A 27755-nucleotide genomic window follows, 5' to 3' on the forward strand; every position below is an offset into this window, starting at 1 on the left:
GCCCTCAAGACATGGCTTTTTCAGCAAGCGGGTCTGACCTAGGGTGAATTTTAAATAGGGACAATTTTAAGGATTTTATCAAGACACAGCGACAAATATTTGGTTTTTAATTGGCTTTTAGAGGGGAAATGTTTTATATTGTTTTAACATGCTGTGAGCCGCCCTGAGTCCCATGGGGAGAAGGGCGGCATATAAGTTGAAATATAAATATAAATAAAAAAAATTCTGCAATTTTCAAAAAAAATTCAGCGAAGTTGAAAAAGTTGGTGCCTTTTTGTTTTCATGGTTTAAGGAGAATAGTGAGCAAAGTGAACACCTTGTTGGATTCTATGTATTTTCTGGTTTATAAACCAGTTCTTAGCAATTATTTTCTGTGCTCACAAATAAGACATCTAAGAGCAGAAATCACTTGAATATCAGGAAGTGTGACAAAATATGTCATTTTTATGCAGGAGACATCCAGTTTCCGACTACGGCACCTCCAAAGTTTGTATGAGTTTGTATCACAAGCGACAACTGAGTTAATTTGGCTAAATGAAAAGGAGGAGGAAGAGCTCGCCTATGACTGGAGTGACAACAACCCTAACCTGACAACAAAGAAGAATTACTTCTCAGTGAGTAGAAAACTTCGTAGCAGCCAAAGGAGATTGCCTGGCCTCTATTAGGTCTTCTGGAAATCAAGAGACGAGACCAGTGAGGGAGGCTTTGTAATCACAATTTCATATTTTTCAATGTAGATATTGTAAGAGAGAGTGTTAGCTAAAAATCAGAGTCAAGTAGTCTGGTATTATTATCAGTCAAAGGCTTTGAGGGGTAGCATGTTGCTGACAGTAAACTTCCTTAGTTTTAAACATGCTACCAGACCCTTCCTGACATTTCTCTGTGAATTTAGTAGATAGAAGAAGTTATATTTCAGTGTGGTCTTCCAAAAATTCCTTATTTTGTTTTGACCTCCAAATGATGCTTCCTAACTTGCTCTTTCAGACTTTATACAGGCTGAAATCTTTTGGGCCAAATCAATACTAAATTATTTGTCTAGTCCTGTTGTTTCCACCATATCAAACTCTGATAATCCCACCCAGCTGCAGAAACCCTTTGGCACGGCATTTCCAAGACAGAACCGTCCTTCTCTTAAAAACCTCCAAAGAGTCTAGAATCTCTTGAGACGGCTGTTCTGAATTTGGATATCTCTTACCACTAGGACACTCTCCTTGATTTCCAGTAATCTCGGCCTCCAAGTCACTTGGAAATATGTTGAAGGGCACATGGCATGGAAGGGATCCCTGTGGAGCGCCCCTCCTCCTTTCCTCCACTTGACCCCGGGGCCTTTGGTGCGCATTTATTGCATGCATTGCTGACTCAGCTTGCTACCAACTTACAGCCTTATAGTCTGGACTCCCTTATGCCACTCCTTTGCTCGAATCTCATGGAAGACTTTGCTGAATTGAAGGTGTTCTACGCCATCAACAGTTTAATAATAATCAGCTAAACTGATCACTCCCTGATGATAATCAGTGATGATATCCCTGAAAATCACTAATCCAATGCTAATTTTTGTTTTATCCTAGTATTTTTGCCATCACATTTATGAATGATTCTAGTGGTTTTCAGCCTGCATAATATTTCTTTTTTTTTAAATGAGGAAAACAAGAGTGCCCACTATTTTTTTTTAAATGTTCAAGATATTGTTCATTTTTTCCCCTAAAATTATTAAGGATGTGAAAAATTATCTTATTGAATAATATGTAATTTAGATGTTGAAAATTGTCCTTGCCTGCCTCATCCTTAATCTTATAGCTGCACCCTTTTTGGAGTACAGCCTCAGCCCACCCCAAAAAGACCAGTATGATCCTCAACATTAAAATCCAGACCCTCCTGCTCAATTCCCCAATGGTGGGTTTCCATCTTTCTAAATTTCTCCACCTGCCTGACTTGTCTTTGGCCAAGAGGTACCCTCCTCCATCTGCTTCGGCAATGGAATCACCTAAGCCCTTCGTGTGTCCCCCACCCAGGAGCTGACAGCGGAACTGGAGGAGAAGCAGGAGGTCTTCCATGCTCTGCAAGATTCTGCTGAGCTGCTCTCGTTGGAGAATCACCCCGCCAAGCAAACAGTGGAGGTAGGACATGGCTGGGGGGGGGGGGGGGCTCTTATTGGCTCTTGCTTGGGAATGTTCTGGGAGGGGGTTAGGCAAGGCCAGGCCTTAGGATGGTTGTGTGTGTGTGTGTGTGTGTGTCCTTTTGGAGGAGCCTTTGCCACCTTTCATTCCCATGTGAATACATGTTTGATCCATGGATGAGTTTTAATATTAGTGCCCATGTAATAAAGCAATATATTGGAGGCCTTGTGCATCATGTAATGTACTCACAATTTAAACAGAAATATAAATCAATTGTCTTGTGTTCTGGAAGAGTTTCCTTTCTGGAACTTGGCATATAGTTGTGGGAAGTCTTTGTTCGAAACAGCCGTTTCTTTGCTTTTTCCCAGCTTCTGCTGAGCTGGGCAGTCTGGTCTTCAGCACAGCTTTGGTTGTCTCTTCCAGGCCTACAGTGCTGCAGTTCAGACGCAGTGGCACTGGATCAAGCAGCTGTGCTTGTGTGTGGATCAGCACTTGAGGGAGAACACCGCCTACTTCCAGGTAGGGCAGCCCAGGGAGGGCTGGGAATCCCCAGTCAATTCACCAGTGACACTGGAGCAGCCAGAGGCACTTCCACAGCACGACCTCAGTGGTAGTGAGGAGATGAGCTGATTTATTTCTGGCTCTGCTGTTGTGTAGCTGAAACTGCTGGGAAGCTGGCATCGGAGTGCCGCTCCCCCCCTTAGAGAGCCTCCTCTTTCTCTTCAGCTGCAAAAGGCTGGTGGGCTACTGCTACTTTTTCTGGGGAGGGGGGAAAAAGATTTTTGCTCCTTGAGAATCTAGACACAGCACAAGGAAGAGGAACCAAGAGGTGGGGGTGATTAGAGCTGGTGGAGATGCACAGGAACTCCTTTCCGCTCATAGTTGAAATGTTGGGTTGGCAAAGGTAATTTCTAGACATATCAGCACAGGCTTGAGCAACTGTTCCTGAGCCTCTTTCAGAAAGTGGCCAAAGGAGGAAGATTTTCCCAAAAGCAGTGCTTCTCCCCCATGGCAACTTTAGGATGTATGTACTTCAGTTCCCAGAATTCCCAGCCAGCATGCATCTGAAAGCTGCCACGGTTGAGAAATGCTTCCCTAAAGGACCCGTCCTTCTCACCTCTGAGAAGATGGTCAGAAGAAGTATTCCCCCCTGCAGTCTGGCCCACCGTTGCCCTGGATGCAGACGCGTTCTGCGGGGAATGGGCAAATGAAAGACTTCTTTATATCCTTCCAGTTCTTTGGTGACGCCCGGGAATCTGAGACGTTCTTGAAGAACCTCCAGGACAACATCAAAAGGAAGTATTCTTGTGACCGCCATACCAGCCTGACCCGCCTGGAGGACCTGCTTCAGGATTCCATGGTGGGTGCTTTTGGGGCAAGTCGGACGGTATCCTGTAGACCCAGAGACCTCCCGAACTTCTACAATTCCCCAACCGTTGCTAACTGTGCTGCTTGCGTGAATTCTGGTGGATGTCTTCCATTCCCCCCCCCCTCAGTTGCCTTCTTTGATGCTCTGGAAATGGATGAATTTGACTAGACTGGACCCCGACTCTGCTAACAGCTCTGTGCTTTAAAAGCAAATAAGGAATGTGCATGCATGTTAAAGCTCTTGGTTTTCTTGTTGGTCATTCCCAGACCTGCCTTACTGCAGTACTCTTGTGTTTGATGGGCACCCACCTCCGATGTATCTGTGAAGTGCTCCCTCTCTGTGGTCTCCAGCATGCCATTTATTTTCAGCTCGCTGAAGTGGGTGGCTGCTGCTGGGGAGCAGAGGGTGACGTGAAATTCTGAGTTGGGCCAAAGCTTGTCTCCCTTGATGGGGATCAGTCCTTCGGGTTCTTGAGGAAAAGAAAAAGCTTCCCATGGTGCTGCTGACGGACAGATGCTGTATAGTGCGGACTCTGTCGCTAAATTGGCTTCTCCCCCCTTCCTGACTGGCTGGCAGACACACATTGTCCTCTTAGGCCCAATCTCTGAGCAGCTCTGGGCCTACTGGCCTTGAATCAGAGGTGGAACAATCATGTCTTCTAGCTGTATCTTCTGAATTGCTTGGACTACAACACCAGTGATTCCCACCTGTGGTTCATAGAAATTAGGAGAGGGGCAGAAAAGTAAGTTCCTGACAAGAGTGAGCTTCTTGAGCTGATAATGAGAAATGGGGGGGGGTGTTTGCTGGTGAGACTTGTATTAAAATGTGGGTCTTTGGCTAAGAAAAGGAGGCTTGCAGGGTGGCCGAGGGAGACCGCTTGGAAAGCAAGACAGACAAAGATGGAGGTCAGTGGGAAAGAAGGGAGGGGCGGAGAAGGAGGGTCACTGGAAGCCTCCTCCTGGGTGGCAGCTTTGGGCTTGTGGCTGGGCAGCCTCCATCCGTGTTGGCTCCTGCCAGTGCTTTTGGCCTGGCCAGTGTTCTGGAGGAGACAGGGGAGAAGGGAGGGCACTTTGGGGCAGTCAGGCGAGGCAGCCTCCAGCTGTTTGGAGGGGAAAGTTGAAGGACCCAAGAAGAGACACTGCAGAGAAATGGAGGGGCTGCTGCAAAACAACCCAACAAAGGCTTGTTGCTGTTCGAGGGCTACAAGGAAGGCACCTGCCTGGGGCCAAAGTAGATGCCTAATGATCATAATGAATGAGTTACCCTTGTATTTCTTCCAACCATGCTCCCCTGGGACAGGCACAGGTAGCTCATTTTTAAGCTCTATCTATCTATCTATCTATCTATCTATCTATCTATCTATCTATCTATCTATCTATCTATCTATCTATCTATCTATCTATCTATCTATCTATCTATCTCTTTATCTCTCTCAACTATCTTCTTATCTATCAGCATTTCCTCAGCATTGTCTCAGCCAGATTTTAAGCTGCTTTCAATCAATGCATCAAACTTCCTGAACAACCTTTCTGCCACTGCTTCCATTTTTTTATTTTACAAAAATCGAGCCATTTTTCTTTTCAGTAAAGACTTGCTCTTATTGCCCTGCTCCCCAGGTAGTCTCGTCTTCGGGCTCTGGGATGTGCTCCGAGGCTGGTGAGCGAAGGGGCCTTGGAGCGTGAGCAGCCAGCAGAGCCTCTTGCCGGAAGAGGGGGTGGCTGGGGGCTCCTTGCCTGCCTCTGCTCGTGGGAGGACATGCCCCCTTTCACTCCTTCCCCTGGCAAAATGCTCACCCCAGATTTTTTTTTTGGGGGGGTGCAGGGCCTGTGTAGGAGCTTGGTGTCTTTTGGGGGGGTCCCCTTGCTGTCGCTGCCTCTCTCTGCCAGTCTCCTCATCACCGTCCCCTCGCTTTTATTTTGAGCAGGACGAGAAGGAGCAGCTCGTCCGGTCCAAGAGCTCGGTGGGCAGCTTAGTGGGAAGGTCCAAAAGCATCGTCCAGCTGAAGCCCAGAAACCCCGAGTGTCCTCTGAAGAGCACCATCTCCGTGAAGGCGGCCTGCGATTACCACCAAATCGAGGTGAGCGAGAGCAGCTGAAGGAAAACCGGGGAGTGCCTGCGAATTTCCCGAGTGAGAAATGTGTGGGTCGGTCTTCAGAATCCCTGTTTCCAGAATTTCAGAATCTCAGGTTTCTAAGTCGGGGTCTGCCGGTGGCCAGCCGTTGCTCCTCCCTGTCACGAGCGACTTGAATCCAAAGGTTTCTCACTGCAATCGGTCAGGCCCTTTTGCTGCGTTCTTAATTGTATCAAGTAGCCTGTTTAAGATGGAGAGAGGCCAGTTTGGCCCCAAATTCAGAGGGTCACTTAATGGGGAAAGAAGAAACGTCTGCTGGACTACAGAAACACCTTGGTTACCTCCACAGATCACAATCTGCCGCAACGACGAGTGTGTGCTGAAAGATAACGCTCAGCGAACCAAATGGAAAGTGATCAGTCCTGCTGGGAATGAGGCCACGGTGCCCTCCGTTTGCTTCTTGGTTCCCCCTCCCAATAGAGAGGCCATTGAAATGGCCAGCAGGTAAAGTGACCAAGGTCAGGATCCTGGGCAGATCCCTGTAGCAGTTTTGCAGAGTTCTCCACAGCCTGTGGTGGACAAAAAAAGCTTCAAAGGAATTCTGGGCATGGTGTTTGGCGCAAGGACTTAATAATTTATTCTTCTTCTTTTGCCAAAGAAGAGATTGGCTTCCAAAACATTGAGTCTGAACTTTTCTGTTTGTTTCTTTGTTTAGATTTTGCAATATTTTGCTCAACTGTTTTCTGTTTTGCTTTGTTTTGTTTTAACTTGAATTTTCGGATGCTTTTACTACTTTGAAGTTGGGTATGAAGAGCATTAGAGCAAAGTTCTCTTCCCTGACTGTAGTGAGAGGCAGCCTCCGAGGAGGGATGGGTAGATCCATCTCTTTTCGGGCCATCTCAGTCCCAGAGGTCCTCATTTATAAAGTCCCTGCCAAACTACAAATAAACATTTAAAATACCTATAAAAAGTTACATTTATTTTTCATAGATTTTCAGAAAATATGTATTTTGTATGCATTTCATCCTTGTACAAACACCTTTTTTGCATTTCAACTTGAAATGCACATTTTAAAACAGATATTTGAGCTGAGATCTCAAATAAAATACAGACATATGCAAGGCAGCCACCGGTGTTCATATCTCGCTAAACTTGATCCATCTCAGAAGCTAAGCAAGAGGCAGACGGTTGGAACAACAGAACAGACTAACAGAGCTGGAAGGGACCTTGGTAGTCTTCTAGTGATCTAGTCCAACCCCCTGCTCATTCCACTGATTAATGGAAATGGCAAACTGTTGGCCAGACTGGGAATCTGAGAAATGTCCCAGATAAAGGCAGGAGCAAACTAATTAAGTAACAATGCCATAACAATGGCAAAGACTTGTTCATGAAGAGCCAGGAGGAAACATGGACAGTCAAAGGAGAAATGTAAAATAATAGAATAGAATAGAGCTGGAAGGGACCTTGGAGGTCTTCTAGTCCAGCCCCCCACTTGAGTAGGAGAATCTATACCATATCAGACAAGTGACTGTCTTGCCTCTTCTTAAAAATCTCCAGTGATGGAGCGCCCGTGATTTCTGGAGGCAAGCTGTTCCACTGGTTGATTGTCCTCACTGTCAGGAAGTTTCTCCTTAATTCCAGGTTGCTTCTCTCTTTGGTCAGTTTCCAACCATTGTTTCTTGTCCTGCCCTCTGGTGCTTTGGAGAATAATTTGACCCCCTTTTCTTCAGCCCCTCAAATAGTGGAAGACTGCTATCAGTTTGAGTACAGTAATGGCAAGGAGATCAGCTCCTGCAAAGATTCAAAGTGCTTGAAATCCTTGGCCATCCTTTGCTGAGCTCCTTGTCATCATGAGCCAGGTGCTTATTTGAAGATCAGATACAGGGCTTCATCGCATGTAGGTGCTGCTCAGTCATGGTGCTCCCCTGAGGAGGAGCTGAGAAACCTTTGCTGTGCCTTCTTCTTACAGAGTGGAGCAGCTCTACCAGAAGGTGATGTCCTTGTGGCACCAGCTGCATGTCAACATGAAAAGCCTGGTCTCCTGGAACTATTTGAGGAAGGATATCACTTTGGTGCAGAGTTGGAACCGGGAGAAGGTAATGATGTAGATCTCTGGAAAGTTGGTTGTGGCATTTTCAGTAACAAAGGAAGGATGAGCAGTTGAAAATCGTGGATGAAATGCAGCCTTGTGAATGGGCAGGGCTGGAACAGGACCTGAGGTGGCATCTGTTCCAAGACGAAAATTTGGCAGCAGCAGCAGATTGGCAAGACGGGGAATTCAAGAGTCACCTTGCAACCAAAGATTTCATAGTAAAATTTAACTGATTAAAAATAGGTTGTGCTCGACTTATGACCATAATTGAGCCTGGAATTATGATCTTAAATCATGGTAGGAATTCAGTGGGTTACCATGTGATTGTGCCCGATTTTACCGGTGGTCATTAAGTGATCCACGTACATGTACTCGTTAAACAAACCCATACTAGCAAATGGGCATTTTTGGCTGGGAACGGGAAGTAAATGCCGGTTTCCATCGAAGAATGCTGAACATCAGGATCACGTTACCCTGGGGAGGCTGCCCACGGCCGTAAAGGTGGACTGGTTGCCCGGCACCCCCAATGCAATCATGTGATGGAGGCGCAGCCAGTGAATCTCTGGGGACCGGTCATAAATCGAGGACTCCCTGTATTTACATGATGTTATCAATATAAAGGCATTTTGTTGGATAAGCAAAGGAAACAATTCCCTGCCCCAATAAGCTTAAATAAAATTTTGCATTAGGTTAGGTATTTATGAAACACCACTGTCTTCTTAACAAGTTAATGTTCTTTCCCCAATTAGTCACCTTCCCAAGCAATGTGTAGCCATGTTGTAGAGACCTTGACCAGTGTATGCACTCGCTGTGAAACTCTCTGGGAAAATAAGTTGCTTAAAAACATCTGGCTGGAGATGCCACCTGCCTGGCAGACGGAGTGGTGCGTGGGGCCTCTGGGCCAGCCTCGACTGCCCTGCTTGGTGCCACGATCCTCATGCAGCTGTGCCCTTTGTGTTCCTTGTGACTCACAGCTGCGGGTCCTGGCCCCAGGAGAATGCCACCATGCCATGAAGAACCTGCAGATGCACTTTGCAGACTTCTTGGAGGACAGCCGAAACTCGGAGATCTTCTCCCTGGCGGACCAGCTGCACCTCGAGGAAGAGGTCAACTCGTGCAAAGAGCATTTTCAGCGGCTTTTCCAGTCCATGGAAAATGGTGAGCCTCCTGCAATGTTCAGAGCAGTCCCCAGAGCTGGGAGCGCAATATATGTGTGTGGCATTTAAGGCTGTTTGGTAGTTTTATGTCTGATCTGTTCGTATGGATTTTGAGGGGGTTTGTGTGCTACCTGAAGTTCATTGGAATTGGAGAGTTTAATTGTGGTGATTGTATTTGAGATTATTTTCATGGTTTACTTGTGAAGGTCTCCAGTCTGTTCTGAGGAAAAGAGTGTTACAGAAAGCAAGAAATAATAAATTTGGCAGAAAGTTCAAAGGAATAAGGAACACATTGTTCAAATATTGTGTGAGAAGTCTCTGCCCAGGTTTATTCTGCCCTCAACCAGCGACTCTCCTGCGGAGCAGGACAGGCCAGAGCAGGTAGCCCAGTTCAGTGGGCTCCTGTGTCCCCAGCAGAGAACCATCATTGTGGGCTTGGCTGCTGCTTTGAGGGGTTTGTCTCTGCCTCTGGACTGTGCACGCCTCTCTTGGGGAAAAGGCGAAGGTCCCCTGACAGCCAGAAGCAGTTAGCTCAGCAACCAAGGGTGCCCTCCTGAGGCTCTGGGCTCAGGCTCAGCTCTGCTTCCCGCCATCAGCGGTGATGTTTCCAGCCTGTTGTCTGTGGCTCTTTTAACCAGAGAGGGAGGGTGGGGGTGTAAATATAAATCTGGAGGCTGTGTCTTGAAAACAGGCATGCTGCCCCAAATCTATAAAATATTTGAGTTCACCGTTTAACTTCTTTTATATGTGAGCAGAGGATAAAGATGAGACTGCTTCTCAGACTTACCTCTCCGAGCTCAAGAACATCCGGCTTCACCTGGAGGAATGTGAGCAGCGGCTGGTGGGCACCATCCGGACACCAAGCAGCACCAGAACCGACGGGGATGCTCTGCAGGAAAACACTTTCCGAATGGCCGAGCAGGAGGTTGGCCTTTCTGGATGACTGGGGCGGTGGTGGCGGTGTGCTTTAAAAATTGCCCAGGCTGCATTCTCTTTAGATAAGAGGCAGGACAGAGAATCCAGAGGTCACGGATCGTGCTGTCATCCTGCACTAGTGTGGAATTTAAGAGGAATCCTTGTACTTATTCCTCACAAAATGAACTCCTATTTTGTTTCTTAATTTCCTGCAAATTGCAGCAGCAGCTTCTGAGGGAGACCCAGAACTGTGAAGTCCTTCAGTTTTTTGTTTTGCTTCTTCTTCATCTTGCCAATTGGAAGAAGCAAATTCGTTTAAAATCTTTCTCTGAGTTGCAGTACAAACTCACCAGCAAGAGTTTGTGTTGCTTTGATGCATAATCTTGCTTTCAAGGGTCTGCCAGTTTTGTACAACTCTATGTTTGCTTGAAATGCTCATCAGCCCTTTCTAAATCTCGGGGGTGAGACTGCTTTTGTTATTATGCTTATTTTCTATCCCTCTTTCGTCCCCAAATGTTAGTACGTAGTATCTTCCTAATATATACTGAATGTTATATTCACACATTTAAAGAAAATGTCAAATCACCAGCATAATCCAGACTGGGGAAAAAACCTGGTGGCATAGAAGAGGGTTCTGTAAAGGTTGAGACCAGATATGCACAATCTCGATTCTGCCAGCGGCATCTCTTCCAAAAAGATCCTTCCTTAAATACTTGATCACCAGATATCTGATTGTGGGGCAGCTTGGATGAGGTCATCATGATCCCAGGCCTCTCAGTCCTGCTTCTGGTCGCCAAGGAGGCCTCGGGGTTCTGCTTGTGCTCACAATTTGTGATTATTTCTGCAGCGCCTGAAGAGAGATTTGCACCAGTTGAAAGTCGACATGGATCAACTGACTGAGAGATGCAACATTTTTTTGCACAAGTCTCCCACGGGATCAAGTACCCCACAACTTCGTTCTGAGCTGAACCTGCTGGTGGAAAAGATGGATCAGGTCAATGGGCTCTCTGCAGTCTACCTGGACAAGTGAGTGACTGGCATTTCCCCTGTAAATTCCAGAAGGGGAACCATGGTCTAGCCATGTAAGAGAAACCTGGCAAGTGGCAGAACACCAGACCCTTGGCCCCTCTACCTTGGGATGTTTTGTACTATTAAAAAGAAAATTTGGGGAAAGAGAGCCTTCCTGGTAGATTTGGGCTGCCTGCCAATAAAATGTAGCCTACAGAAAACTGTTTGATTGTGGGGTGAACTGATGAGTTCATGTAATCACAGAGAATCGTTTTTGTAGGGCCATCAGGAAAAATCTCTTGAATCCAATTTCTTGAAGGCAACAAATAATCTCTGGTTGCATTTTAAAAAATAGCTGGAGACGAAGACAGATTGTCTCTTTTGCTTTGCTATAAATGTATGAAATTGTAACTCGCTTTGTAGGATGCTCTGCAGTTATTCCAGGAACTGTGGGTGCACTGCAAAAGATAGGCAGCATTTGCGTAAACAGCCCAAATTTACGAGTCATGTTAACTGTTTAAAAACATAGAGGAGATGTACCCTTCTGTCTGATACACAAAATAAATATCCTGTAATGCACACAAATGTATAAAGGAGAAGTCTGAATGCTAGCTAGATCCCCCGGGTGCTCAGCGTTCATGGGTCCTCGGTCTCAGACTCATTTTGACTGAGATCTAGGCATCTGCAGAGAGCCATAAATTGTACAGGCAGCTAATTTTTCTGTCTCTCCCCTGCCCTCTCCTGCCATGAAGTGCCAGCACTCAGATTGCTTTTTACAAAATAAGTAGTGACCTAATTGTTTTCTATAGTGTTCGTGAAATGTTTATTAACCTTATAACACTGATGTGTCCGGCGCTGGTCCCTTCCTTATCTGTAAATGGTAGAGCTTTGCAGTGTACGTAACTTGGTGGTGTAGAGAAATTCAGTTCTGCTTTTGAAAGGAGAAGTTGGGAGAGATAAAAAGAGAAAAGTAGAGCGCCCGAGAAAGAGATGAACAGCCCAGTCCTAACTGTGTTGTCCTTAAAAGGGGGCAGGGAAGCTTTTAAAATTCTGGCAATGGATTCTACAATGATAGTTGCATTTTTGGAATCTCCACAGGGTCTGTTTTGTGACCTGGCCCACCTCAAAGGGGGCTTTCAGAAGTGGCAGTGGGCAAGAAGGGGATGGAGGGAAGGGAAAGACTCTGAATGTGCTTTTACTGTTCAACAGTGCAGTCCTGGCCTGGATGGCTTCTGGTTGGCTGTTCATGTTTCAGGAAATTACATTTTCCTTTTTTTCCCTTTGGTAGGCTAAAGATGGTTGATGTTATCATTCAGAATACGCAAGGAGCTGAATCCTTGGTCAAAGGCTATGAGGTGAAACTGAGTCAAGAGGAAGCTGTGCCTGCGGACCTCATCGCCATCCAGTCCCACCGAGCCACCTTGCAGGTTGGTAGCCCTGAGATGCTCTTGCACAAGGCCACGGATCACGCCAGCTGTGCCCTTCTGTCTGCTGGGGAAATGCCAGCCTGTCTCTGCTCTTGCAGAAGGGTTCTCTGGGCCAGGGATAGGCAACCTTGGCTCCGTGGTGGATTTCTTTGGTTCTGCCCACGGCCCTCTTCCACCGGAAAGACCAAGAGCTTCTAGGAGAGTATCTGTCCAAATCCCAGGGCTTGGTGCTGGGAAGCTGAAAGGAAACATCCTTCCACGAGGCCTGGGGAAAGCAGAGGGGCCACGCGAGGCGTGGACCAAAATCTCGCCAGAAGCTGCTGAGGGACTCGCCTCCAGAGGAGGGTTCCTTTCGTGAACTGGCTCCACTTAAATCCTCACCCAGGTTCAGTCCCCTTTGCTTAACCCCCAGTTCAAGCTGTTTTGGAGCACAGTCGCACACAGGCCTCCCTCCAAGCAGGCCTGAAGAGTCCATGTCAATGCCAGAGGGTGAGGTTTGGCTTTTGGGGTGGGGTGGGGGGTTGACAAAATGGTTGTGCTGGAACCTCTTTTCCCCCAAAGTATCTTTCTCCAAATTCATTTTGTAAAAACAAGCAAGAGGAGAGACCTGCCTTCCTTACTCTGTTCACTGGGCCTTCGTGCTCATTATCATCAGCCAACAAAGGAGGCACCTCTGTTTCTGAGGACCAAAGTGCTGCTTTTTTGGGCTAGTAGATGCATTTAATCCTGAATCCCTCACTGCCAGGATTACCCAGCAGAGAGAGATTACCAGCCCTTCAGCACTCAAAAAACAACAACAGGAAAAAAAGTATCAAGGTTTCTTTGGATGCACTTGCACACTTGTAGGTAACATTCCTGCCAGAAAATCTGTTCACCTGCAGAAGGTTCAGCAGCTGAGCAGGTTGTTGTCTTGGTCACCCTGCGAAGCAACCACCTGGATTGAGAGGGGAACCTCCTCTTCTGAACACTCAGCCCACTGCGAGTAGCCTGGGGCAGCTGACGTGGCTGAGGTCCTCAGTGGCACCCAGGTCTCTCGGCCCAGCAGCTAAAGGCTTGTGGGGCTGGTTGACCAGTGACTGGAGTTTCATGATCATGAAGAAGCCATTGAAGTCAGGTCCTCTGGAGCATTGTAGCAACACATTAATGCGTGTTCACTGTTGGGGCAGAAAAGCAGAGCAAAATTTGGAACAGGGCTGCCCAAACCCCAGCTGTGAAAAATGAGCGGGAATAGGCTGAGAATGAAGCCACCAGGAAATGGCCTGTTTCCATATCCAGGATCGCTTGTCCATTAGTTTGGTCAATGGTAACGTTTGCTCCTTGTCCTTGTTGTATATCGTTAATATTCCAGCACTGGGTCAGTGAAGTGAACACCAAGAATGCCGTCTTTGCAACCTTGGAGGATGGCTTGGCAAGGGCCAAGGTGGTAGCAGAGCAGCTGTACCGCTTAAAGCAGGAGCGCAGCCTGGACCTGGAGCACTACCGGGAGAAGGGGGCTCAGCTGTGGGATCGCTGGCAAAGAGTCAGCCTGCAGATGGAGACTCGGTGAGGAGGGGCTGAGTGGAGGTTTTTGAGATTCTCTGCTTTAAATGTTCAGAATCAGCTTATCAGGTTTTGGTATCTCCAATTCGGCAACATTGTTCAAAGGTAATGGCAAAAACAGGGCAAACTGCTTATAGTCTTGGCCACATTTTATTTTGATTGCCTGTATAGTTCTCCCTAGAGAATTGTGTCACATGTGATGTTTGGATCACTCTTAACATAAAGTTTTAATATATTCTCTTTTGATTAGTTGAATATGGATATTCTTAGATTAGACAAAACACTTTGTTAATATTTATATTGTATTTCACGATTTATGATGAATGTTTATGATCATGATTATCACTACTACTTGTATGTACATTGAGAGCTTATGCACCGGAAACAAATTCCTTGTGTGTCCAACCACACTCGGCCAATAAATTCTATTCTATTCTAGTAAACTTTTATAGATTGCAAACCACTTCAGACAAAGGGTGTCCAGGGAGTGTGGTCAAAAAAGTCAAATTGGGAAGGACATAGGCATTTCATTGCGTGCCATGGAATCACATTCACTATTTTAAAATCATACTCTGTGGATGTCCCTGAAAGGTGTTTCCCTCTACTGTTCTATTATGCATGCACCGTGTTTGAACCATATTTCATCAGCTGGCATTCTCTCCTTTCCTCTGCCTCATTTCCTCAATTTCGTGGCAGGAAATCTGAGCTGGAGAACATTGAGGATGTACTCAGGGATTATCGGAGCTGTCACAGGGCCCTCGTCCGGTGGATTGAGCAGACCACCGTCCAGCAGGAGCTGATGAAGCCCGGGCAAGCAGAGGACAGCCGGGTGCTCTCTGAGCAGCTCAGTCAACAGATGGTAAGGAGGGTGATGGAGAGATGCACCTTCTCTCTCTGGAACTACAATTTCCCTCATTCTCATCCAGGTTGAATCAACACGTGAATGTCTTGGCACTTGGAAAAATAACGTCTCTAGCTTTGTGAGCGCTGTGATTCCGCACTTTATATCTTCTCTAGATCCGTCTAACTTCCCAAGCAACAGATGCCTCATTGCTATTGCTGTCTGGGAAGAGAAAATCTATTTGATTTCAGTATCAGCTGCGTACATGCTAGACTTAATGGCCTTTTGGTCCAACATAGCTGGCCATCCCTTACAGCAGATACATATCCTTCGAAGTAAGAGCTATAGATTGAAAGGGAAAGGTTGCCGCTTCTCCAAGAAAGACTGAAAGCACAAGGGAAACACAAGACATGGCTTAATAAGAAAGTCAGGGTATTGGAGATGCCATGTGGACAGATCTCTCCTCTCCAAAACATGGATAGAGGGCGGGGGGAAAGCACAAAAGCATCCTGCTTGTAATTATGATTTTGACTTCTGCTTTTATTTTGAATTTAAGGCTCTGTTTGCTGAAATAGAAGCAAATCAAGCTAACCTGGACCAATGTCAGAAGCTGTCTCAGCAATATTCAGCTGCTGTCAAGGTAACCTGTTTCTTCTAGTTGTGCAAAGAAACGGCAGGCATACAAAGGCGAAGAATGTAGGACTAGCTGGGGCAGAGTTTGGCAAACCTGAGGCTGGTTCTGAAATAATCCTGGGCATTTGGGGAAAGGTTGTTTCAGATAATAGACAAACCTTTTCCAGAAAGAACATATCAGTGCATTGCTGGGGTGTGATGAACGGCAGGAAAGAAGTTGCTAGTCATTCACTATGATTAAAACATTCAACAGTATTTCATATTATTAATTATATTATAAATTTATTATTATTATTAAATATTTTGTTATGTGCATCCAAAGTGCAGATGCTTCATGTAATCTTCTGAAACATTTGTGCTGCTTTGCACTTTTTGAAAGAAATTGGATCAGACAGTTCCGATGGTCGCAGTCTGAATAGTTTGTTACCATAGTTGGTAATTAATTAAGCTCTTTGCTTGCTTCAGAAGAGGGGTTTTGGTTTTGGGGGGGGGGTTGGTGGTGATGTCCAGGAACTGGCCCAGAGTGGGTACAGAAGTCACCTGACTCAGTAAATTGGTTGGGGCACAATTTGCTTTGGGTTGGTAGGATGGTGACCTACTTTGGTTACTTTGAGAAAGAGCATCCAGGTGTATCAGTCAGCTGTGGGAATATGGAATGTGACTTACGAAATGACCAAAACCCCTTTTGTCGTTTTCCCCTCTCAGGAGTATGAGTTGCAGCTCATGACCTACCGTGCGTTTGTGGAATCTCAGCAAAAATCGCCTGTGAAGCGCCGGCGTGTTCTTTCCTCCTCCGATGCCATCACGCAAGAGGTGAGGCTCCTGCCAGCCTTGAGTTTTTCTCTGCACGGCTTGGTGGGCGAGAGGATTTTCAGTTCTTGGCATTGGTCTTACAAGCTGCTTTCTTTCCAGATCATATTAACTTTTACCTTTAGAGAATAAAACCCTGATGAAAATTATCCAAGAAAGCCAGTCAAGTCGTTGGTCTTCCAAGCCATGCACATGGATACCAACTCTTGGTCCGTGTGCTTAGTCAAAATGATGGAAGGTTTTGTTAACTGGAACTCTTAGACACCGAACCTCTGACTATGCTGCTAACAGGGAGAGCATAAGGATTGCTCTTTGCCACCTCTGGAAGGTTCCAAGTCTTCTTCCAGATTCAGGGATTTCCCCCTTTCATCTCGAGGGTCAAAAGAGACATGCAAGGAAAGCTCTTGCCTTTCACATCATACACACCACAGTTCTTCTCGCAGTTAGTTTGAGAAATGCTTGTCTCATCCCTGAGATTGATTGTGAATCACCCCCTCCTCTTTGCCTTCCTTTTTGTTCCTTTTTGTGGGGAGGGGGAGTATCTTGCTTCTGAGGTTTCTCCCTTGGCTTTTGCAGTGAGGGACCACTTTCTGTACTCTCCTGAATGAGATCCATTTTACACTATGTTTCATTGTTGCTGGGTTTAATGGGTGTGTTCCTTGTGCTTCTCGTACCTGTAGTTCATGGATTTACGGACACACTATACAGCCTTGGTCACATTGACTACGCAACATGTGAAGTACATAAGTGATGCTCTCCGGCGCCTGGAAGAGGAAGAAGTAAGGACAGAATTTATGTAATCTAGTATTTGCCTTGTGAATCCAGTTCAGCCCCCTGGAGTCTTGCACCAGGTTTTATCTCATAAGATCATGAGAAGTTGGTTACTCTTCTTGGGGAGGCACCAGGATTGCACCTGTGTAGAGGGGAGGGTCTTGAAGAAATTCTGACTCAGCAGGTCTGAACTCCTCCTCTGGAAACTGGTCCCTCAAGGGGAGGACCCAGCTCTATATCCTCCAGGCTGGTCAGCTTAGCACCCAAGACAAAGGACCTTAGCAGAACTGTGTACTCTTTGCATTCAAAGACTTTTAGTTTCATGTCATCTTTGTGCGTTGTTTCACCTTTCCCGACACACTGGAGAGGACCTCTCCAGTCCCCTGAGTTCACTTCCTCTTCAGTGTTGTTCTCTTAGCCCTGGGAAGCCCACAGACAGGTTTACATTCACTCACCTTAGAAGATGACATCAACTACATTCTGGTTCTAGCACACTGATCACATGTGGTTTTATATTGTTTTGCCTGTAAGAAGCACTGCAGGTGTCAGTGACATTGGTGCATATATTATGTATCAACATTCCATTTTTTTCAGAAAGTTGTTGAGGAAGAGAAGCAGGAACACCTGGACAAGGTGAAAGGACTCCTGGGCTGGGTCACAAGCTTCAAGCAGAGTCCACTATTCAGAAGCATCTCACCCACAAAGAGGAAAATGCTGGGAGATATTGAGAAGTCCATTTTGGAGCAGCAGGTGCCTGCATGGGTTGAAGGCCCACATTTCCTTTTATGTTTCTTTCTCATTATAGACCATGGGCCAGGTCACACGAGTCGTGCTTAATTTATGTTTCCAGTGCGATCCACCTCTATCTGAGCTTTTTCTTGTGCTCATTTTTTGGGAAATGTATCATTTGAACTTTCCCTTCTCTTTCTTCTTTTCAGGTCTTGAATGAAGAATTGGCTGCAAAGAAGGAGGAAGTTTCAGAAGCTATAAAAACTACTCAAATATTTCTTGCAAAGCATAGCAACAAGTAAGTTGAGAAAATAACATGAATCCGGAAAGTTGGATTGCGGGAAGCCTGCAAAGCAGACTCCCAGAATAATTTTTAATGAAACTTCGGCAGATCACCAAATTGTACAAGTTATTTGCATTTTTACTGGAAATCTCATGATTTTGACCTTTTTCTGGGAAAAAATTGTGTAAAGGATACTCTGAATAATTCTCCAGAAACATAATGGAACAAGATCAAATTTGAAAATGGGCCATTTCTGGCCAGGAAAATAAAAATCCTGAAAAATGTCCCCTAGAAGACTCTGATCCAGGAGAGGCACTTGGGCCGTGACTCGGGGCTTTAGACCACTCCATTCTTAAGGCCTCTCCAGGAGATCTGCATGGGTGGTCAAAGAAGTCATGACGGTGTTTGCGTTGATGCAGTCAACACACATAGAAGCCATATGGAACTTTGACCTGGACTTCTTATCCTACTCTTTGTAATGAATTTTTATTCCATTGGGAGGTCTCCAGAAGACCTTGATGATGGAGGTAGTGGTCCACTTAAAGAAAAAGGTTGGGCGTTGCTGCCTTAGTAAGTTATTCCATCTTCCTATATCCAGGTCACATCTTGGATATAGAAAGTGGTATCAATATTGACTTATTAAATAAACACAAATTCCTGCTCATAGAGTATTTATAAACCAGTCACCCACCATTCACATTTGAGGCCTTGGGAAAGTGGGGTTCATTGATGTTTGAGGGTTTTGGCCAGGATGACCCTTTGCATGGGCAACTTTGTGTATTGGAAGGCAGGATCTCCACCAGCTGCCCACTGGCTGTGTCTCTGTTCCAACTGTCTTCCTTCCATCACTGCAGGCTTTCTGATCAGGAGAAGGTGCAGATTTCAGTCCAGCTGGATGCTCTCAAAGAAACGTATGACCAGCTCTGCTGTGATTCCACAGAACAGCTTCAGCAGCTGCAGAAACACATGGCTCAGGAGATGGCACATAAGGTAGCTCTTTTCCCATTCCCTTTCCCCCCACATCTGTGGCATTCTTTCCCCAGCGGTAGAAGAGACGGTCCATGCTTAGAAACACCCTGAAAAACTGTGAAAGTTCATACAGGCAACCCCCCTCTTCCCGTCTATGACAACACGAGGACAAAATTCTCAGTCTGTATGGATTACTGGAACCAAGCTGAGAGGGTTTCATATAGCAGCTAACTGTCAGTACATGGTAGACTAGGCCTGTCCCCTGGAGGGCTCCTGTTTCTTTCTCAGAGAGAAGGTGTGCTTTTGTGCTCCCTCCAGTAACGTTTCTCTTGGACAGTTGTGAAAGGCCTGTCAAGGTTGGCCTCTCATCACCATCCACCCTTTGAAAATATATAAGGAAATGTCCAGGTCTGCTCCCATCTTACTATCAGCCCCTCTCCTGCATTTGGCTGCTTCTGCAAGAAAAGAAGGGACCAAAACTTATGGGAACTACCCAAGGAACCCTTAGCAGATCCCGTGTAGAAGAAGACAGTGAAGGTGGAGGGGAGGATTGTTCAGGAAACAAGGAACAAAAGTGAAAGTCACAGAAATAAGCCAGATGACCTACAAAGGGAAGGTAAGATTGTGGAAGGAAACTGAGAAAGAGTAAAGCAGAGTTAATAACTTGGCTGAAATAGGATTTATGCTTGTAATCCCAAAAGAGCAAGGAGAAAGAATGTTTCTCTTCCCCTCTCGGTTGCCCCACGGAAAGACAGTATACACAGCCAGTTCCCAAGCCTACAATGCTCTCCAGTCATAAAGGTGTCAGTGGTCGAAAATAGTCAATTTCTTCCTTCCGTCCTGTTTTTCTGCAGCCTTCTGCTACTTGGTGCCCTCTTTTCTTATACCCTTGGCCAATTGTCTGAGCATCCGTCCCATCTTTGTTACTGCTTTGTTCATAAGTCCTATCTGGATATATCTGTATATCATTGTATATAAATGTGATATTCATGTGTCCAATGCAACTTGTATATCTGTGTGAAGTTGTGTTTTTAATGCTTGCAGGATCCCTCTACTTTGAAGCATTGCAAACCAAAACAGCCAGATTTTTTTACTTGGGGCAGCTGTTTTAAATCCTGGCATCACCGCATGTCACAAAATCATCAGCAGGTTCTTCTCCCAAGTACTGTAACCATTGAATTTAGGATTCCTTTGCCAAATTATCTTTTGTCCCAGCCTAGAAAAGCCCATGTATTTCTTCCTGTCCACTATGATTCTTCTTAGGAACAATGTATTAAGAACCAAGCATCCCTTATAATTCTGGATGCTGATGTGAAACGTCATTGGCTCTGGGGAAATGGAGGGAGAGGAATCTGAAGGGTGTTTTTCAACTTCACATGAGAATAAGAATGAAGTTCTGAAGTTTGGTTTGGGTGCTTCATGGTTGCATGGAACCTCTTAAACATTTTCTGCTTCTGGAAAACCTCCAATCCTTGGGGGTAGAAGGATTGTTCAAGTTAAGGCAATGGGTGGAGCAGACAGAGCTGCACAGCCAAAATACCAAAACTAGCAGAAGTCTCTGCATTGAGCATGATGATGTGTCCCTGTTGTTTTCTGTTTCATGTTTATTTACTATTCAGAATAACTGCCATCTTTGTTTACAATTTTCTGTTATTGTTTTTGAGAAACTAACCTTCCTGGAGTTTGCACCAAAAATCTCACTCTAGAAATGTGGGGCAGTTGTATGGGTTGGGCTTTGTGTGGGTGTTCTTTCTACTTTTTGTGCAAAACAAACAGTCGCATGCCGGATGCTAACCCCCAGCTTTTACACTGTGTGTGCCGTACGGCTGAGCTGCTACCTAAAGGCTCTGTCTTTAACTGCTCACGGCAACGTCCCCAACTCGGGTAAGTAAGAAGCCTTTTGACGCTTCTCCTTCTCCTTCTTTCCCTCTTCTTTTAATACCTGACTGTGCATGTCTGGAGTCGTGGCTGTGGTGCTAGCAGGCTTGGAAGGCCTCTGCAATTGAACTGCCATCCTGCCTCGCTTGTCCCAGGGAGCAGGAGGAGGTTCACAGGGGAATCTCTTGGCAGAAGAATGCTGCACAACTTTCTCACCCATGGACCTGTAGTCTTCCTGGTCCAGAACTTCCAAGATGTAAAGATTCACAGATTCTCTTCCTCCTTTCAGTTCATGCTGACCTGCAGCTAGACCAAGAAAACACAGCATTCCGTGACAGGCACCAATTGTGTGTCGTAGTGGGAGAGAGGCTATCGGCTTAAACCGCAGCGTTGTCATTCGGATCACTTTGTAGAATTGTATTTGCAGTGGTCTTGGACCCAGTTCCCATGTGATTGAAAAGCATTTTATTGAACACATTTCTTCACAGTTGCTTGCAGGGGGGGATGGTTAAGGGTAAGCAAGTAATTTGGTCCTCCGAGGGCAGACCACAGGTATTTATTTACTGTATTTAATATGCGGCTTCATTGTCCCTTGGAATTGGGTGGCTCATAAATTCAAATAAAATATTTTGTACCACTCAAGACACAATACAGAATTCTCCCTCTTCCCCGTGACTACAAAAAACCTGTCATGGGCTGTGCCTGAGCCCAAAAGGAGGACTACATCTTATGATCTCTTGGTTTCTAGTCCAGCTCTTTCCATGGCTCCAAATTGATTTCTTCCAAACATCGTGCGATTTAGATTTTTCCATGTAAGTGAGGCTGGCTCATAAAGACTTTAGAAGAACTGCAGCGTCTTGAAATTAAGAAAGCCACATTTGGTTAGTAGAAAGCACTTGGCTGCATCTCTTCCTCTAGGCTGCCACTCCCAAACCCATCAAAGGGACGTTGTGAAAGTTGCAAAGCAAAAAGGGAACCTGTTGCCTCTCTAGGGAACTGCATGCTCTCTCCTGCTCCCTTTTCTCGGGCCTACGTGGGTGAGCTGTGTTGTGGTCCTTCTGTGCTTCCTGTCTCCTCCTTTGAATAAAGGGGACCCCGAGGAGTGTGTGGCTGTGGTTCTTAGTGTGCTTCTCTCCCTTTTCCTCTGTCTTTTTCCACTGGGGAAAGTGGCTGCAAGGATGCTCCTGCTGCTTTGCTGCTCTTGCTGGGTGCCCAAAATGTCTCAGTAGTGCCTCACCTGCCTGGCTAAATTGAGCTCCAAACTGAAAACAGTTTGCAAGATCAAAATTGTGTTCCTGTGTTATGTGATACAATGTATAAATTACCAGCCTAATCAAGGTCTGCTCTCTAGTTCAGTATTCACCGTGCTTTAGATGACTGAGACATCTTGGACTGGGATGCATTTATAAGTCCACTATTACTGTGATTCTGATATTTTTTTCTCTCTTTCCTCTCCCTGCTCCCCTGCCCCAGGGAAATGAGGCTATTGCTGGAGTGCTAGATCTTGGCACAATGGAAGTCTCCTCTATTTTTGACGCCATGCAAAAAGGTCTCCTAGACCAAGAAACAGGCCTTCTGCTCTTGGAAGTCCAGGTGATCACAGCTGGTCTGATGGTTCCCAAAGCCAGTGAAAAGCTCTCACTGGCAGAAGGCCTGACAACAGACATAATAAATGGCAAGATCTACCAACATTTAGAGGAACTGCAGGATGCTGTCGAGCTGATCGAGAACATGCAACTCAAAGGTAGCCCGTTTCATCCTGTTGTTGCTGCCATCGAAAATGGAATCATCAGTGAAACTGCTGGGCTAAAAATAGCACAAATACAGCTTCTCACTGGAAGCTTTATAGATCCTTCCAGCCATGAGCAAATTGGTTTAGAAGATGCTCTTCAAAAAGGCATCATTACCAGTCATTTTCATGAAAAGTTGGTATCTTGCTTGAACTCTTGTGAGGCTTTGACTGACCCAAATTCAGCTGAGAAAATTAGCTTCAATGATCTGATGCAGCAGTGTGTCCCTCACCAGGAGACAGGACTGAAATGGCTCCCAATAAAACAGCTGCCAGGTGGGGTGGTGAGCTTGCAGTCAGGCCAAGAAGCAAACATCCTCTGTGCAGTTCACGAAGGACTAGTAGAAAAGGAAGTGGCAATGGGATTACTAGAAGCCCGTCTCTTTGCTGGTGGCCTCGAGGACCCCAAAAGTGGTTGCCAGTTAACTGTGGAAGATGCTGTAAGACATAATTTAATTAAACAAAATCTGGCTTGTGATCTTCTGGTCAGACAGCTGCAGACTGGTGGCATTATAGATACAGTTACCAGAGAGAGATTTTCATTAGACAGAGCGGTAGAAGGAGGCCTGGTGAAATCAAGGCTTGCAGTGATGATCCTGGAATCCCTTCATTCATTTATAGGACTTGTGAGGCCTGAGTCAGGAGAGATTGTGCCTGTTACGGATTCTCTGGAGCAAGGGATCCTAACTTCTGAGCTGGCTGATAAAATTTTAAGAGGCAGGCAAAACATCAAAGCACTTTTTATAGCAGAGACTAATGAAATCCTTTCATGGAAGAAAGCTGTCGATTGTGGAATCCTGAATAAAGATCTTGCCAAAAAATTAAAATCAACCTGCCTCCCTGACTTCATTCCAGGGATGCCCCTTTCTGGCCCCTCAGGTAGCTTCCAAAGCAGGAGCTCTTCCTCTGCTCAACCAGTAGATCATGGAGAACAAAATCAGGGTCCCTTAAGAAGCTGTGAAGAAAGGATGTTGCTCTATTTGATGACTCACAGCTGTGTAAACATCCACAATGGTGAAAAATTGCTTCTGGTAGATGGAGAGTTAAACAGCCTATCCGAAATCCTTGTGCCAGCAGAAGAAAATGGCTCTAGCATTGACCCCTTAGAAGCCAGCAAAATGCAACCCCAAGAATGGCGTGAGGATGTTGGCAGGAGTGCCACAATTGAAGAAACCGGATCCTGCAGTGAAATAATTTTAAAGAAACTTAATTCATCTGCATCAGAAAAGAAACAGGAACAAAATCTGCAACCCCACATTTGTCTACCTAGCAAAAGGATTGAACTGGAAATTGGAGATATAAATGAGTGTGTGAATGTGAAGAAACAAGAAACGGAAGCTGCTCTTGCAGGAGACTTAAAAGGTGAGATGGATGACCCGAGAAGAGAGCCAGGTTTAATGATGATACAGAACAAGAGTCACATGGAACTGCAGGAGTGCAAATCCAATTTTGGAACTGAATCTAGGAATAAAGAAGTCAAATGGGAAGAGGCGAAGCGTGAAAAACAACTACCAGAAGAGGAAAAGATGACATTGGAAGAGCAAGAGAGAGAAATGGGAAAAGGGGATGTTAGGCAAGAAGTAGATTTGACTGCTGATAGTTTGGAAAAGATGGAAAAAATTCACATTGTAATAGATAACGTTGTAGAAAAGGTGACTCTTGCAGCAGTAGATAGGAGGCCAGAGGCTACCAGCTGGTCAAGCATGGGAAAAGTGCAAAATGGATCAACAGATGGCCTTTTGAATCGAGCTGAAGGGAAACCTGTAGATGGACATATAAAGAGAAAGCAGCTGGCCACAGACAGAAGAGCAGCTCCTGCCTATCCAAGTGCTAGTTCTGTATTGCCAAAACTATCTGCAGAAGACAGCCCTCTGAATGTGTTGCTAACACAGCTGCAGGAAGGTGGCATAATTCATGAGCAGACAGGGAAGAAAATGCTCCTGGATGAGGCCATTGCCTGCGGAGCTGTGTCCAGCCATACGGCCATTAAAGTGATGGGTGAGATGAAAATGTTTAGTGGCTTCTTTGATGCAGAGACCTCTGAGTCATTAACCACTGAAGAAGTAATCAGTGCAGGATTGATGGATGAGAATCTTCTCCAGAAGGTATTAGCTTCAGATCAAGCCATAAGTGGTATTATTGACCCATGGAACAAAAGCATTTACTCCATCAAAGAGGCATCTGATTTGGGGCTATTGGATAAAGAAACTGCCACCAGAATTTTGGAGGCACAAATAGTTACTGGAGGAATTGTTGATTTCAAGCGTGGCAAAAAAATATCAGTCACTTTGGCTTCCAACCTTGGCCTAATACACAGATCCACTCAAGAAAATCTTAAGAAACTGGAGAAAGCATATAAGGGCAAATATGCTGAAGACACAATTAAAGAAAAACTCATTGCTCTACAGGCTGAAATAGGAGGTATCTTGGATCCTAAAACTAAAGAACCACTGACCATTATTCAGGCTGTAAAAAAGGGATATCTGAGTGAGGAAAAAGCCTTTAGACTCCTGACTAAACAGATAGCCAACGGAGGCATCCTTCACCACAAGACTGGCATGAGACTTTGCGTAGAGGATGCTATGGAACATGAATTGATTAATGAAAACCTCTACCAAGATCTCAAAAAGGCAGAAGACATATGCCTACACCATTCCATTTATCCTGAAATGAACAAAATTGTGTCCCTACCCCAGGCCATATCCCATGGATTAATCAGTTCAGATTTTCAAAGCAAAGTTCAAGAAATACAAGCCTCAACTGGAAGTATATTTGATCCTGTTGTTGGCCAGAAAATTATATTGACTGAAGCTATTAAGAAAAGATTATTATCCAAACCAATTGTGGAACAAGCAGTAATTGCCTCTGAAATGAAAGAAGCTATTCTTTATCCCGGAAGCTGTAGATTGGTCCCATATTCAGAATTTGTCAGAAGGAGTAAAATTGACATTGAGTCAGGGCACAGATACTTAGAAGTTACTCCCTTTGAAGACATAAGAGACGAGGTGACTGGGAATGTATTGTTGTGTTCTCAGGCGGTTAAACTTGGCAAAGTAGACCCTATGCTTGCTGTGAGATTGCTGCAGGCTCAGGCAGACACAAGTGGCATCCTGGAAACCTCTACTGGCCAAAGACTATCACTGGCATCTGCTGTGGAAAAAGAAGTGCTGGATGAAGATACAGCTAAAATCATTGCTATTAATCAGATTTTGACTGGAGGGATTGTTAGTGCTGAGAGTGGAAAGCGGGTAACCTTGAAAGAGGCCACTGAAAAAGGGTTAATCACCCCCAAATTAGCCAGTGCAATTCAAGAAGCTGATCCAATCACCAATGAATGTGGACATGATTTAGAAGAACCTAAAGGCCCTGAGCCCCAGAGGTTGCTGCAAGATGCTGCCCCAAAGCCTAAAACATTGGCCCTTCGTAAATATCCTAATAGTGAAGAACGGAGGGCGCCATCTGAAGCAACGGACTCTGGTGCTTCTGCCAATGCTGGCCTTGGCTCATTGAAGGCAGGTGGGAAGATGGTGACAGATGAACCTATTCCCCCTTCCCCTTCCCCTGTCTCAACTGCGGGCAGCTCATTCAGTGAGTTTTTAGAGGAGAACAAATTGGCACCTGAGCTTGCCTTCATGTTGGACCCAGTTGAAGACCTGAGAATAAAGACTCAGAAAAAAAATAGTAAGAAGAAAAATAAATTGAGGAAGAAAGAACTTTTTAGAGGAGAGCTAGAAAGGCAAACCGGAAGTAATCAAGAGGTTGAAAAGATACTGGAAGGAAATTTCCCTGTGGACAGTAGCACAGTTAACGGAGACCGGGAGCAGAAAGAAAAAGCGATTCAGCTGGAAGGAAGTGCTCGTGTGTCCCTTGGCCTTGGAATGGCTGATCGGACCCTGTGCAGAGAGCCTGCAGAGGGGCAGGCAGCCAAAGAACTCAGTTCTATCGTTCAACAAAAGAAAGAAGACGGTGATATACATTTTCAAGGCTCTACCAAGGTTATGTCCAAGAAGCAGGCTGATGACAAATCGCTTAGGGGTGCCAAAATGGGGCTACCAAGTCAAGATTCAGAATTAAAAGCTCATGAACTCAGCACTTTGGAAAGTGTTGACTCAAAAAACATTAAGAAGAAGAAAGCAAAAAAAATTAAGAAACAGAGCGCTCCCTCATCAAATTCCAGGGACACCACCACGACAAGAAGAATCAAGGTGGAGTTAATCCCTAGCACTGCAGAATCCTTGCAGGAAAATCCATCTGGTGGGGTAACAAGTCCACTTAAAGAAGGTGAAGTTAAAAGGCAGGGCCATCAGGAAAGGAGGAAAGAGAAGCAGCATGTTGGAACTGAAGAGAACATTGTAGATGACAGGAAAGTGAATATTGCCCAAAAGAGAGAGGCATCGGAGAAGGTTTCTGAACAAAAGGCAAGACTTTACAAAAATTCTTTGATAGATACCATAGAAGAACAAATATTGCTTAAAAAAAAGCAAAAATCTTTTAGCTCAGAAGAGCAGGTACTCAAGGTAATGGACTATACAGAATCCTTTGGGTCTTCTGAGTCAAAACCAAAAGATCTTCAGAACAGAAAAAATTCAGAGGACAAGTTAAGTTCTTACTCCTCTGTGACATCATCAATACAAGAAGTGGTCAAAGAAGTACATGGAAAAGATGAAAGCGTTGGCCCTAAAGAGCCATCCGTATCTTCAGAAGCAGAAGAGTCATGGCAAGAAAGTGGCGTTGTTGGACCAGAGGGACAAAGGCTACAAGACGGGGAGTTTCCAGAAAGTAAAAATGATTCTTCTGGAGAGTTATGCAGGCAGCAGGAATCAGAAGGAATCAGAGAAGTTGAAAATGTTGATGCTTCTTCCTGCATGGTTGAAAATACAGAAGAGAAAGGTCAAGATGCTTCCACATCCACCCAGGTAGGTAGTTTAAATCTTATGGCTGCTCAGGGGTATCTTGTGGGGTTAACTAGACAACTAGAGTGTTTCTGAAGACAGAATAGACACGTAGTGAAAGTTATCTGAAAGCCACTTTAGTGTAGTGGTGAAGGGACGTGGCTCGAAACTGGAGAACCCTGAGTTCTAGACCTGCCTTAAGCACAGATGGATGACCTTGGGCCAGTCTCTCTCTCTCAGCCCTAGGAAGCAGGCAATGGCAAACCACTTCCGAAATCTTGCGAAGAAAACTGCAGAAACAAATTCCATAGACTTCTCCTTGAACTGTTAAGGGGAGAACTATGCAGCTTTATAGCTGCTTTATTTTATTACTCATTTAACTATATTTACTTGCTGCCTCCTGTCTGGATCAAAATCCAGAGGACGGCTAACAAAGTTGTACACGGTAAATCAGTTTTGTAAATT

The 27755-nt window shown here is 45.3% G+C and overlaps 1 protein-coding gene across 1 annotated transcript in view; it reads left to right on the forward strand.

Moving 5' to 3' along the window:
• MACF1 (microtubule actin crosslinking factor 1) overlaps positions 1 to 27755 on the forward strand; it is a 224806-nt gene that overhangs the window by 96356 nt on the left and 100695 nt on the right. Inside the window, exons 17-35 of the mRNA XM_015811630.1 lie at positions 453 to 614; positions 2013 to 2117; positions 2541 to 2636; positions 3352 to 3477; positions 5411 to 5563; positions 5907 to 6061; positions 7527 to 7653; positions 8624 to 8807; positions 9562 to 9731; positions 10569 to 10747; positions 12018 to 12156; positions 13505 to 13698; positions 14392 to 14554; positions 15093 to 15176; positions 15875 to 15982; positions 16660 to 16758; positions 17345 to 17500; positions 17689 to 17777; positions 18617 to 18752. Of these exons, the coding sequence (XP_015667116.1) occupies positions 453 to 614; positions 2013 to 2117; positions 2541 to 2636; positions 3352 to 3477; positions 5411 to 5563; positions 5907 to 6061; positions 7527 to 7653; positions 8624 to 8807; positions 9562 to 9731; positions 10569 to 10747; positions 12018 to 12156; positions 13505 to 13698; positions 14392 to 14554; positions 15093 to 15176; positions 15875 to 15982; positions 16660 to 16758; positions 17345 to 17500; positions 17689 to 17777; positions 18617 to 18752 (2625 nt within the window). The remainder of the gene's footprint in view (positions 1 to 452; positions 615 to 2012; positions 2118 to 2540; positions 2637 to 3351; positions 3478 to 5410; positions 5564 to 5906; positions 6062 to 7526; positions 7654 to 8623; positions 8808 to 9561; positions 9732 to 10568; positions 10748 to 12017; positions 12157 to 13504; positions 13699 to 14391; positions 14555 to 15092; positions 15177 to 15874; positions 15983 to 16659; positions 16759 to 17344; positions 17501 to 17688; positions 17778 to 18616; positions 18753 to 27755) is intronic.

Source organism: Protobothrops mucrosquamatus, unplaced genomic scaffold, assembly GCF_001527695.2.
Source record: "Protobothrops mucrosquamatus isolate PMUCROS unplaced genomic scaffold, P.Mucros_1.0 scaffold46, whole genome shotgun sequence".
NCBI classification, from domain to species: Eukaryota; Metazoa; Chordata; class Lepidosauria; order Squamata; family Viperidae; genus Protobothrops; species Protobothrops mucrosquamatus.